The sequence below is a fragment of the Peromyscus californicus genome, unplaced genomic scaffold (assembly GCF_007827085.1).
Source record: "Peromyscus californicus insignis strain IS unplaced genomic scaffold, ASM782708v3 Scaffold_7__1_contigs__length_154581171, whole genome shotgun sequence".
Lineage (NCBI taxonomy): Eukaryota > Metazoa > Chordata > Mammalia > Rodentia > Cricetidae > Peromyscus > Peromyscus californicus.
The window spans coordinates 238,446-252,500 of record NW_026294595.1 but is presented as its reverse complement, the minus strand read 5'-3'; the positions used below and the strand labels follow the sequence as shown (position 1 = coordinate 252,500).

Below are 14,055 nucleotides of genomic sequence, written 5' to 3'. Positions count from 1 at the left end.
CTAGATTCAACTCCATTCTCAGAAAGACCCTGAATTCAACACATGCTTTCCTCTACAGTTTTCTAATGCAGGTTCTCATCAAGACTCAGGATTTCCACCAATACCTGAGTCACACACACCTATCTGCTTGCTTTCTGTCTCCCAGTCTATCAGCAAGTCCTGCAGCATCAGCAAACTTAGCATTCAGTCACTGTTGAGCTCCTGACACCATCATCTGGCTACTTCCCTCAGTACCCTTCTAATCCATTCTCTCTGCATGCTCTTTCATCCTCCTCCTCTGTTTAGCATTTTTTACTCCAATCTCTCCAATTCAAATCATATTATCAATCTTTAAAGGGATTTTATCATTCAATCACATAATCCCTTCAGTCAGAGACACCACTTAAACTTCTCTAATGTTTTACAGGCTCTCATAGCTCAAGGCTATAACACATACAGTTTTTCTGCTAGAACTCTGCCTGCTCAGTCACTCTGAATCCCCATCTATCATCTCTCCCTTTGCTTTACTCCTGTGTGTTAGTAGCAGTTCTTTGTTCGTACTCCTATGCCTCCTCCTGTCAGGTCATCTCTATCTTCTACTAGACACTGGCTCTATGAGAAACACAACTGGAATATCAGATGCAGTGCTGTTCCCCAGTGCCTAGCCTGATGAATTAATCTTAAAAACTGTACTGAATGAATAAAGTATGTCTTGACTAATGATAGAGCTACAGACACCAAAAATGTAGGAACCTTATCAAATAAATACATCTACTTTGTGGCCAGAGTGCCAAGCCCTGTTGTTGAGGTCAGCAGCAACAATGCTATTGAATAAATCCTGAATTGAATATTAGAATATTCAATCTGTCTGGTGGCTGAATTTTACTTAAAGGTATTTGTAGTCTAAACTTTTTTTTTTATAATTTATTTTATTTGCATTGGTGTTTTGCTGCATGTATGACTGTGTGAGGATGTCAGATCTTGAGTTACAGACAGTTGTGAGCTGCCACGTGGGTGCTGGGACATGAACCCAGGTCCTCTGGAAGAGCACTCAGTGCTCTTAACCACTGAGCCATCTCTCCAGCCCCCTAAACTTTATAGTTTAAAGATAGGATGTTGGACAAAAAAAACTAAAAACCAAAAAACAAAACATTAAGGAAATGAATCACAACTACACACACATTAACACCACAAACTGAGTACTTTCTAGGTACCTAGTACTATGCTATAGGGTTAAATACTATTATTATTTCCATTGGATAGATGAAATAACCGAGGCACAAAATGGCTGAATAGCATTCCAAAGTCACACAGCTAGTAAGTGGCTAGGCTGGGACTCAAATTCAGCTGGCATTCACCTGTCTGTGCTTTCCTCCTCTGTGCGATGAAGTCACTAACTGAATTTTGGTATTAACCCACTTGACCATGTAGTTTTAAGTAAAACTACATTAAAATAGGATGATGACAGCACTCTCTAGTAGTGGGAAGAGGTTACATTCCTCCAGAAACAATAAGAAACAGGATGCAAAGTCCTCAAAGCAGGAGAATTTTACCGTTGTTTGAAGGTAAGTTCTATCCCTTAGGATTTGGCTTTGGCTATGTGAACTTAGAATTGCTACAAGATTTTCCCTGTTAAACAGCAGAACTTACCTTAAAACAACGGTGTAAGTCTCCAGCTTCTCTCAGGCATTCAAGTGCTGACCATCAATCACTTCCTGTGTCAAACTATGTCAGCAGACAGGACTTCGGGCTGGGAAGTAGCAGTATAATGCCATCTCCCACAGAGAGACAGCAGCACTATTCACAGTCAGGGAGACAGTGACACAGTGACAAGTACTGCTAAGACAGTGTGAAGTCTCACTTAGCATTTGACCTAGGAAACGACTGGGAGTTAGAATTAGATTTTACGTGTAACCTATTGAGGACAAAATACTAAGGACATAAGGCTTTCCCTTTGTAGCCACTGGAGAAATGGCCCAAACAAACTTGTCCTTCTGGTGAATTCTGAAGAGAATTTTATTTTAAAAGAACAAGATAAAAATTCAAAGAAAAAAGTAAACATAAAACAAGAAGAGAAAGAAAGAAGCCTTTTAAGTTGTGCCAGCTCAAGTATCCTAACTCTTAGACATAGGCTGAGAAGTTTCCTAGACCAGCAATTTTACAGTCTTCAAAGATGCCTAAGGTATATAACCAAAGATGTAGGAAAATCATGCTATATGGATATGACAAGAAAATCAAAACTGATTTTTTAAATCTAAAAACTAGGAGCTCTCTCAGCAATGGATCAAACCACTTCTTTCTCAGAGATGAATCACTTCAAGGCCTAATCACAGCACATTAGGGAAACCTTGCCAGCAAGGATTCCAGGTATATTTCAGATTGACACTTGCTACAAGAACCATACATCCATGTCTAATCATGATGGGAGATCAAAACAAATATGTTCTTGTTTCATTAAGACCTACTGGTCTAACAGGAACTAAAGAACATACCTTGCAAAGCTTTTGGATATGCCGTGGGAGAAAGCAAGCAGACGAGTGGCTGTCCAAATAAGTTTGTGAAATTCTGCAATATATAAGAATTTAAGACTTTCATTAAAGATTTGACAAATTGTAGTGACCTAGTAATTTTCCAATGCACATAACTAGTGTACAGATTGGGCTCTAACTTACAAGCAGATATGGAAACAGCAGCAGTTGCAGATATGCAGTTCATGTTTCATTACCATGCATACCAATTTGCTAAAAAGGACTGCCACTAAAACAGTGACATTCACTATGTACACTGATTTTTTTAAAGTAATAGCAGATATATAATTGTAGCTTTGCAGATACAGGTCATCTGGGCCTCTAGAAACAGTGGTCCCACTGGATTCACCAGGGTGAATTTTCCAGAAGATCTAGCTTTCAGTCTCAAAGGCTCTGGGAATGGGTAAATAAATCCCTTACTGAGTCTCACAGCAACAACTCATACAGGATGGTGCCAATGTGCTCATTACAGCAAGAACTAAGTGGACACTCAGACTACAAGTGGAGCACTCTGCATAATTTAGAATATAATTTCTCTAAAGGCAGATCTATTATAATAGATACAATTTTAATAACATAAATTATTTGGTGAAGCAACAAAAAAGGTATAATTCCTAGGAGTAAACTGAATAAGTCAGAAAGTTAGAAATTCTAAAGGGTAAAAATAAAGGTAAAGAAATGGAAAGACACATTATGTTCTTATAGATGAACCCATTCTAAAATGTCATGATAATGTATTAAAATTTGAACCAATCTCAATAAAAAGAGCTACTAGTGCCTCCTACCCACCCTCCTCCCCCAACAACAAAAAAATGTACTGCTGAAGTTCAAATGGCAAAATAAGTCAGGAAAGCAAAAGAGAAGACTCATCAGATATTAAAGTATACTTAAAAACTTCAGTAACTGAAATGTGTGGCACTGGTACAAGAGTGGGCACAAAACAAATGGAACAGAATGGAAAGTACAGAAAAGGAACTGCAAACACATAGGACTTCTGTATGTATAATACAGTAATTTTTTCCCACATTTAGAAAAAACATGCTGTCTCTACATTTTATGCTATAAATGTGAATATCAAATCAGTCAAAAATCTAAATGGAAGAAGCAAGCAATAGAAGTGGTGACCAAAAATACAGCAAGTCATTAGTTAGGCCCTTCCTAACTATTTTGATTGCTAAGATTAATAAAGCTTGTTACATAAGCAAAAACATAGCCCAGAAAAATGCAGTATGAGCCATGAAAGGTAGAAATGTTCTCAGTCCCAGCACTTGAAAAATGAGGTAGGAGGTTCAGGAGTTGGGGCCAGCCTGGGCTCCATAAGACCACATCTCCAAACCAACCAACCAACCCACCCACCCACCCACCCTGCCACGACCCCCCTCCCCCACCAAAAAACCCAAGCTTGCCTATCCTGTATGAAGTCCTGAGCTCCATTCCCAGCACTGAAGAAATACCACAGTATTATTCTACATTTTGGAAATGCCTGTGGGTCCTAGTCTGTGCTGCTCTTGCTCTGGATAGTGCTAAAGTAGACAACACTACCATTCATTCGCACAAGGTCTCTTCTTTCTGCTTGCTGGTCAAGCTCTGTCTTCTGATACATCTTATATACATACACGGATATACTTACAAATATTGTGCAGATACTGCACTAGGTCTGAGTGCCAGCTTATGAAGTTAGCTTTGGCTGGCTGCTGGAAGCTACGTGTGGGAAGACTCACATGATTGGGCTTACTCTGCATAGATGGGGTAAATGAGACACTTTAGGGGAATCCCAACATTCCCTCTGGAAGTCTGGCAGAGGACATTCTAGTGATTAGTTCCCATTAAAAGCCTTGACTTCAGCTCTCTAGTGAGTCAGTCTTTAAAGTCTTGTGACTGGGTCTCATGTAATCCAGGTTGCTCTGCTTCTGACCCTCTGGTTTCCATGTCCCAAGTGCTGAGGACAGAAAGCAGAGCTTCATGAATACTAGGCAAACACAATACTAACTGATCTGCACTCCAAGGTCTGCATTCCTAAAATAAAGTACTTAATTCACATGGTCATGCTGGGGAATGAAGAACATTCTGTGTGACTCCTGAGTCAACACCCTGGAAGTTTAGACCTGGTTTTCTCCAGACTCTCTTACATTTCCTTATCCTTTGCTGATTTTACTATCTTCATCTTACTCTATTAAGTCTTCACATAATTATATGCTGAGTATTAAGTCCTTCGTGAAATTATGAACATCTTGGGGGTTATTGTAGGATCCTGATAGACAATACGGGGTTGTATATATTATTTATTTACTTAGATACAGGGTCTTGGGATGTTGTTCAGGTTGGATTTGAATTCCTAAAATCAAGTGAACCTCCCACCTCAACCTATAGGCACAGTGACCATGCCTGGCATATCAGATTCTATTTCAATTTTAGGACTTGGTTGATAAAATACTTGCCACATAAGTATGAGGATCTGAGTTCAATGCCTAGCGAACATGTAAAAGGCAAAATGTGGTAACGTGCTTATAACACCATCACTGGGAAGATAGAGACAGTTGGACTTGGGGCTCACTGGCCAGCTAACCTAGAATGATAGACAAATCCTAAGTCCTAGTTAAAGAATCTATTAAAAATAACAAAGTTGCCGGGCGGTGGTGGCGCACGCCTTTAATCCCAGCACTCGGGAGGCAGAGCCAGGCGGATCTCTGTGAGTTCGAGGCCAGCCTGGACTACCAAGTGAGTTCCAGGAAAGGCGCAAAGCTACACAGAGAAACCCTGTCTCGAAAAACCAAAAAAAAAAAAAAATAAAAAAAAAAAAAATAAAAAATAACAAAGTGTGGCTGGGAAGAAGGCTAAGCAGGTAAAGGTGCTTTACGTCTGGCAACCTATTTGATTCCCAGAGATCAAATGGTAGAAAAAAAGGACTGACTCAAAGTTGTTCTCTGACCTCCACACATAACAACCCACTCCCCAACACGTGTGTGTGTGTGTGTGTGTGTGTGTGTGTGTGTGTGTAGTTACAAACAATTTAGGGGTATTGGAGAGATGACTGAGCAGTTGAGAGCACTCTACTCTTCCAGAGGACCCAAGTTTGGTTCCCAGCACTGATATGTCAGGCAACTGACAACTGCCTGTAACTCTAGTTCCAGGGGATCCAATACCCTCTTCTTGTCTCTGTGGACAATCATACATATGTGGTATACATTCACACACACATGTGCACACACACACACACACACACACACACACACTTTTAAAAACTGGTAAGTTAAAAATTGTGTCAAACTGCAAGGCGTGGTGATTCATACCTATTAACCTGGGAGGCTGAGAATGGAGGATCTCAAGTTCAAGGCCAAACTGAGCTACAGAGCAAGACTGTCTCAAAATGAAACAGAATAAAACCTCCAGTATTAACTTACATCAATAGATATAGTATCCATTTAAAAGGTCTGTTTTCAATAAATACTCATTGAGGAGATGGAGCAGACTCTGTCTCAGATGCTAAAGATAGGATAGTAAACAAAACAGAAAAGCCCTGTCTCCCTGAAGATGACATTTGGACAGGGATGCAAGTGGCAGATACAGGGAGGCCCTCAGTAAACAAAATGAATAAATTATACAAGACCTCAAAGGTAACAAAGAGTCTAGGCACAGAGCATGGAATTCAAATAATTACATTAATAGTACAGGTTTTGTAATCAGATTGTTTAAATCCAGCTTTGCTACCCCTTAGTTTGCTGTGTGACCCTGGGTCTGGAGAGATGGCTCAGCGAGAACTGGCTCCTGTTGCAGAAGACCTGGGTTCATTTCCCAGCACCTACACAGTACCATCTGTAACTTTAGTTCCAGGGGATCTGGCACCCTCTTCTGGCCGCCATGGGCACTATATGCAGGTGGTGCACAGGCATCCATGTCGACAAAATATCCATACACATAAAATATTTTAAAAAATGCTTAAACTTCCTGTGCCTTGTTTTTCTTATCAGTCAAATGAAGATAATAAAAGTGGTAACAGTAGGCCTGGAGGTACAGTCTTATAATTACTGTAGCTACTTGGGAGGCTAAGCAGGAAGACTGTAAGTTCAAGGCTGGTCTGAGCTATAGAGTTAACTTCAAAGCCAGCTTAAGCAACTTAGTGAAACACCACTATCTCTAAACAAAAAAGAAAAAGAGAGCTGGAGATGAAGCTCAGTGGCAGAGTGCTTGCCTAGTGTATGTGAGGCCCTATATTCACACTCAGTACTGAAAAAAAAGTAACAAATTATCTGTGTGAGAATTGAATGTGCTCAAGTATATCAAACACTTAGAAGAACACCTAGCACAGCTGTCATGATACAAATGTGAACTATCATGGTTATGAAGAACAATAAAGTCACAATGTGAAAAAGGCATGTGATCTGAAACATGGCAATTAAGGAGGACCTGACTAAGAGGTTTCATTTGTTCAAACACTTAACAAATATGAGGGACCTTTGATAGGGCATTTAAGATAGAAAGGGCCAAAGCAGAAGACTCCCTGAAATACTAAGGACTGTCCTGGCTAGTTTTGTGTCACAAGCTAGAGTCATCAGAGAGGAAGGAGCCTTAGTTGAGGAAATGCCTCCATGAGATTCAACATAGGGCATATTCTCGGTTAGTGATCAGTAGGAGAGGGTCCAGCCCATGGTGGGTAGTGCCACCCCGGGATAGGTGGTGCTGGCTTCTGTAAAAAAGCAGACTGAACAAGGCATGAGAAGAAAGCCAGTAAAGCAGCACTCTTCTCCTTTGGCCTCTGCATCAGCTGCTGCCTCCAGGAGCCTGCCCTGCTTGAGTTCCTGCTTCACTTCCTTCAGTGATGGACTATGATCCACAAGTGTAAGCCAAATAAACCCTTTCCTCCCCAACTTGCTTTTTGGTCATGGTGTTTCATCTCAGTAATAGAAAGCCTAACTAAGACAAGGACCAGGAAGGAAATAGTGTAGCTGGAGAGATTGATAAGAAGATCAAAGATGCCACATGTGTCTTGTATTCTGAGTGAGATAAGAAGCCATGGGAGAGTTTGAATAGAGAAGGTTTATCCTGACACAAAGGCACACATGCAGGAGGTGAGAGGTAAAGAAGAATTAAGTACGCCTAGCTGGGAAGCTACTACAATAACTCAGGTGAGGGAGAACAGTGGCATGAACCAGGGGAATGGCAGTGGAGTACATGACATTTGGGACATTTAATTAAATCCTAGAAGGTTTCATGAAATGCATGTGATATAGGAGGGAAGGAGAAGAACATCAAGAAAGAAGACACAACTTTCAGCTGGGATAACTATAAAAGCAAAACAGGCACCAACTGAGACAGGGAGTCTGGAGGTAGAAGTGGTCTAGAATTGTCTTGGGTATAGTGGTTTCTGTTAGTTTGCAATTGTTTGAAGAATTCCCAACTGGATACACAAAGTAGGTAGATGATTAGAAGTGGAGTTCTAGAGAGAGGTCTTACCTGGAGGTAACACTTGGAAGAAACCAGTGGGGGTACAGTAATTAAGTCATGAAACTAGTATCAGCACTAAGGGAGTCAGCTATGTCTGGAAAATAAGAACAGGATGGAACCCAGGGACACTCCAAAGATGGTCAGAGATATGAGGAAAAACTACTAGAAGAGACTGGACAAATAAGCTAATGCCAGACCTTGCCTGGTCCAAGGCAAACTAGCAACTTGGATTTAGGTTTTGAAAGCCACATCTAGAAAAGGGCAGAGATGGTAAGAGATCCATATCTGCTCACATTAGAGAAGAATACTACATGGCTATCCCTTTAAAGTAAGAATGATGTAAAGTCAACCCTCACATGTCTTCCCACTAGGACCATTTCTTACAGAATGGTAAGGTAACCTTTCTTGGTGTTGAGCTCAACAGACAATTAGTTCCTGCAGGATGTCAGCTCTTGTACATTCCTGCAGTCTAAATATCTACTACCCAGGTGATACTACAAACAGGGTCCTAAGCTGGTGGTACTTCTTGATGTTTGTTACAAGCAAATGTAAATCTCCTGAAACTAAAGGTTTCTTCATATTAGGCCCTCATGAACATCTCCCAATTTTAAGATTTAAGGATAATAAGAAGACACACACACACACACACACACACACACACACACACACACACACACACACACAAATAAGCACGCTGGGGCAGGAGATATGGATCAGTGGCTAAGAGTGTTTGCTGAACTTCAAGAGGACTCCATTTCCATTCACAGCACTTCCATCAGCAGCTCAGTTCCCAGCTTCATGGGATCCAATGCCTGCTTCTGACCTTTGCAGACATCTGCCCACATATGGTGTACACACACACACACACACACACACACACACACACACACACACACACTCACACTGCACATACATAAAATAAAAATTTTAAATTTCAAAAATAAACATGCACAAACACAAAAATTAAAATGTTATCTTAAATAGCAAAAGTAGACTCAAGTGTAGGAATTGTGTGATAGACAATACAAATAACTGCTTATTAAGCTCAAAGAAGTAAAAGCAAAGACTGAAATAGTAAATTATAATGGGCAATGTAATATATCAAAAGGAACCAGAGAAATAAAAAATATGCACAGCAACATGAAACTCAAGATGGATTAATAATGTGTTACACACAGCTAAGGGAAACACTGTGAACTAAAGCAGGATGAAAAAAAAAATGACATAATCCCTAACAAAAACACGATGATGGAAAATACTGAAGAAAGTAGAAATGTGCAAGCCTAAACGAGTCTAAGGGGGAGATGGGAAAGGGGCTCAAGAGTCAGCAAGTACAGAGATAATGGCTGAGAACTGTCATATCATAAACGAACAACTCCAACCTAACAATTCAAATCATTTAACATACCTGACATGTTCAACCAGAAGTATAATCGTTACAGACTAAGTGCAGACTATTAGAAGCTAAGAAAAGGAATTTCAAAGGAATGGGAAAGAAATGGGATTCTGGAATTTGAGGCGGGCTGGCAGAGGACCAGGTACACTGACTATGTGGTAAAAGTCATACAAGCATACAAGCAATTTGCACACATCAAATGCTTTAGGCTAAGGCTGTTTCATTGACAGCCATTTGCACTGGCAGAGACCCATTACTTGAATTTTCAATATTCATAATGAATTTTTCCCCCCAAAGGAAGGAAAGAAGAATTAAAAAGAATTTCCTAAGTTACTGGGGACTTTTTTTTTTTTTTTAAATTTCCAGCTAAATTACCAGCTAATTTAAATGCTACATTACCACAGAGAAAGCCAATCGATGTGCCCACTTTAACACTAATGGAAACACGTTAGACAAAATATGGGTCATAGATATCACACAGATCTTGGTTTATCAATAACTTCCTCCTACCAGGAAGCTCATATGAACATGCAAAGCTCTTTTTCCAAGAGTGGAAAGAACAGGAATTTGGAATCAGAAAGCAGAGTTACACAGGACATTTAATCCTTAGCATAAGGATTCCTTATGTATTTACCAAGAATCTTAAATGTGAGGCAGGGGGAAAAAAAACATTCATGCATCCAAACAGTCACAGTGCACACATCAGGGAAGTTATACATATGCTGATAGTCGGAAGTTTATATTCTAGGTAGAATAATGGGTTTCAGCTGATAAATATGATGTAAGCATAAAGGAAGACCTAATGACCTGACGTAAGAGTTTACCATCCAACTAAATAATCCATCTTAAATATGACAAGTCATATCCGCTCATATAGTTTCTTGCCTCCATTCTAAAACAGAACCAGACAAGCAAGGGTTATGGTACTCTGAATAAGGTCTCATATAAAAGAGGCAAAAAGAAACAGACACAAGCCAGAAGGTAGTGGTACACACCTTTAATCTAAGCACTTGGGAGGCAGAAGCAGGCAAATCTCTCTCTGAGTTTGAGGCTAGCCTGGTCTGCAGAGTGAGTTCTCGGACAGGCACCAAAACTACACAGAGAAACTGTCTCTCAAAAAAACAAACAAGAAACAGAGACAACTCAGCACAGAGCAAAGCAGAATATAAGATGATTTCTGTGGCTGGAAGTGTAGCTAGGTAAAGCACTCACCTACCATGATGAGGCCCTGGGTTGTATCACATACAAACAAAGTAAAAATAATCACTTATGTACTCAAGGATATGAGAAGCTATTTCAAACATGAGAAAAAGGCAATTATATATGCCTATTGTATGTGCATGTATGTATGTGTATATTATATTTCTCTAGTATTTATAGCAAAGAAAAAGGCAGGGCAATGATCTGGGTGTATTTTGAACTGCTATTGGTGAATTCTTTCAGTATGGAAACTGCCCATTTTCTTGAATTATTCCATTGATTTTTTCCCCCATTTTTCTGTTTCTGTTCTATTCTGAAAGAACTTTTATGTACAAGTAATTCATGTATTTATATGCTGGACCTTCTTGTCTAGATATTTTTATTTCAAGACAGGGACTCATTCTGTAGCCCAAGCTGCCCTGAACTCTCACCAATCCTGTTCTGGCCTTCCTTTAGTAGCTCCCCATCGCTCCTACATCCAGCAGATATATACAAATATACAAATTGAGAAAGGACAGATATGTTTGCTAAAAATCAAAAAATCTAACATTGAACTTAACAAAATGGGTAGCAAGAAACATGCTAAAAATTTTAGGGTGAATTAGATGCTCTTAGAATTCATGTTTTATTTTTAAAATGAAACTAAACATGAGAAAATGGAAAACATACATGTTGGGTCACCATTCTTGGCTACCAGCCATTTCCACTGCCATGATAGAATAAACTAATGTTTGCTTCTCCATTCATGTTGATACCCACAGCAGTAGGAATTTTCAGGAACAGAAACAAGCACCCAGCCAAGTGTGGACATGCTTTTCCCTAATCAGACATCCCAACAAGACACAAAAGAGGCTAAAGCCTGTTTTGCTTTATTATAAATGATTACAGCTTGAATTCTAGTGACGTCAAAGTGTTTCACTGCTGGTGCTTTTTAAGTGGCTCTGGATTTGTTTGTTTCTTCTTCTTTCTTTTTATTTCTATGTGAGGGTGTCAGACCTTGGAGTTACAGACAGTTGTCAGCAGCCATGTAGGTGCTGGGAATTGAACCCAGGTCCTCTGGAAGAGCAGTCAGTGCTCTTAACCACTGAGCCATCTCTCAAGCCCCTGAGGATTTGTTTCAGTATCAAAACATTGCAAAAGCACTTCCTGGTTAAACCACTGTCACTTACTCCAACATTCAGACTCAATCATGAAAAAACAAAGCATTTGTAAAACTGTTAATAATCAAGATCATCACTATGTAATATGAGATGGAGTTTCATGTAAACTCTAACAGTTAGGTGTGCAGAAGTGAAAAGTGTTTAAAAACTAGAAAATAAGCCACCCATATTATCTCTAGCTCTGTAAAGGAAAACATTCTGGGTTATATAACAAAAATAAACCTCCCACCAGAGATCTTGGAAATCTTGAAAAATTTTTTTTTCTGCAGGAGGATTTAGTATTTTCCACTGAGAGTCCATTCATGCGTTTCTTCTTGTTTCTATTCATAGCATCAGATCCTGACTAGCATGCACAACCTCAAAAGAAAAGAAACACTAAATACAAACTGTAAAATTAAGTAAGTAAAACAAAGCAAAATAAAAGGGCACATGTTAGAATGGGGACCCTGGGGTTACTGCTATATACCTGGCATGAACACCAGCTCTCCAAGGACTCACCTTGTAGGCAACACTGTTGGAGGAGTCCACGATGATAAACAGGGGTTTCCTTGTGAATGGATAGAGATCTCCAGGATGAAGGCTGCAGAAAAATAACAGTGAGGAATTTTATAACTGTATGGCCAAGTCTCAATAGATCATTTCTAAATCTTGACTTTTGTGAGTAACGTTGTAATGAATATGGGGTGCAGACATTTGGTTTAGATAGTATACTAAGTGACATAATTTCATTTCCTTTAGATATAGACCATGAAATGGGTTACTGTTTTAAAGTCTATTTTTTGCTTCTTTGTAGTGTGTAGTATGTGTGTGTTGGATATGATGGAGACCTGAGGTTAATGGAAGGAATCTTCTTAAATCACTTTTTACCTTATTATTTGCGGTAGTCTTTCAGTCAAACTCAGAGGTTGCTGAGATGTATAGTCTGGCAAGTCAGCTTGCTGCTTGAATTTCCTCTCCTCCATTCCAGGCCAACACACACACCCAACAATTACATGGGTTCTGGTGATCCAAACTCTGGTTCTCTTGTTTGTGTGGCAAGGGCTTTAATTGTTGAGCTATCTCCCTAGCTATCTAGTTCAAATTTATTTATGTATTTATTTATTCATCTAGTCATTCATGTCTCCACATGAATGCTATGTAGCCCACCCAGACTGTCTTGTTCTTGTAAGTGCTAGGATCACAGGTATATGCCATTATACTTAGTCTATTTTAAACTTACTTATATTTATCTATCTATCTATCTGTCCATCCGTCCATCCATCCATCTATCTTGTGTGTGTGATCTCTTTCTTCCCCCACCCCACCACACACCTTCACCACAGTGCTGACGTGGAGGTCAGAGAACAACCTGTGGAGATTTAGTTCATTTCTAACCTGTAGGTGTAAGGGGTTGAACTCAGGTCATCAAGCTTAGTGGCAAATGCACTCACCTGCTTAGCCATCTCACTGGCCCTTATTTTTAACTTTTAGAGGAAAACCCATACCGTTTTCCATAATAATTGTACCAATCCAATGATATTCTCACAACAGTCTTCAAGGGCTCTCTGCTCATATCCTTAACAACACTTGTGTTTTGCAACAACTATCCTAACAGACACTAAGTATTAACTTCTCATGCTTTTAATTTGAATTTCTCAGATGACTGGTGATGCTGTGCATGTACTACTCAAGTATGTGTGACATTTTCTAAAATAAATGATTTAAAACTAAGGTGAGCAACAGCATCACATGTGGCTTGGGGAAACCTTAGCTAAGGCATGAAGAATTTGAAATATGCACAGGTCTGGTCTCCTCCTTTATCCATTTTTCAGTATGAACAGTTGAACAGTTGATATTAAACATAAAGTATCATCCGACAAGCCAACTGTTCATTAAAAGGAGAATTTTCTCTTTCAGCTATAGAAATTCTACAGATGGTTCTGTGCTAGAGAAAGAGCAAGCTTTCACACAAGAACACAAATAATTGCTATCAACAGTAGTCTATGGGAACCTGTCCAGTAGCAAAATGAAGTCTCCATTTCTCTTAATATTTAAGGAGTTTTAATCCCTAGAATAAAAAGAGATACTAGAATATGTACCAGTGCATTTCCTTGTGGGACTGATTTCGTTTGTGGATTGCATCTCCATTTATAATATCCCGGTTACTATTAGTAAGTACACCTCCAAAGTCGTAAGGACCTAAAGAACAAAGAGAAGAAACCTAGAACTCAACTGGAGGGTAACACAGACCGATTTGAAGCTCAGATGCAAGAGTACCAGTGAATCTCCCTTTGATACAAGTGCAAGATAAGCACAAAACATTTAAATAATCTTTAAATTTAACATTTTACCATAACACAGTACTTTCATG

The 14,055-nt window shown here is 39.4% G+C and overlaps 1 protein-coding gene across 4 annotated transcripts in view; it reads right to left on the bottom strand.

The window, feature by feature from the left end:
- Positions 1 to 14,055, bottom strand: part of Scai (suppressor of cancer cell invasion) — a 138,941-nt gene that overhangs the window by 15,873 nt on the left and 109,013 nt on the right. For 2 of the 4 annotated variants that reach the window (XM_052726481.1, XM_052726482.1), the window contains exons 13-15: positions 13,784 to 13,883; positions 12,204 to 12,285; positions 2,472 to 2,544 (exon numbers count right to left, since the gene is read on the bottom strand). In XM_052726481.1, the coding sequence (XP_052582441.1) occupies positions 2,472 to 2,544; positions 12,204 to 12,285; positions 13,784 to 13,883 (255 nt within the window). Of the gene's footprint in view, positions 1 to 1,629; positions 1,853 to 2,471; positions 2,545 to 12,203; positions 12,286 to 13,783; positions 13,884 to 14,055 lie in introns of all 4 variants that reach the window. The other 2 variants (XR_008215459.1, XR_008215460.1) reach the window with 2 other exon arrangements.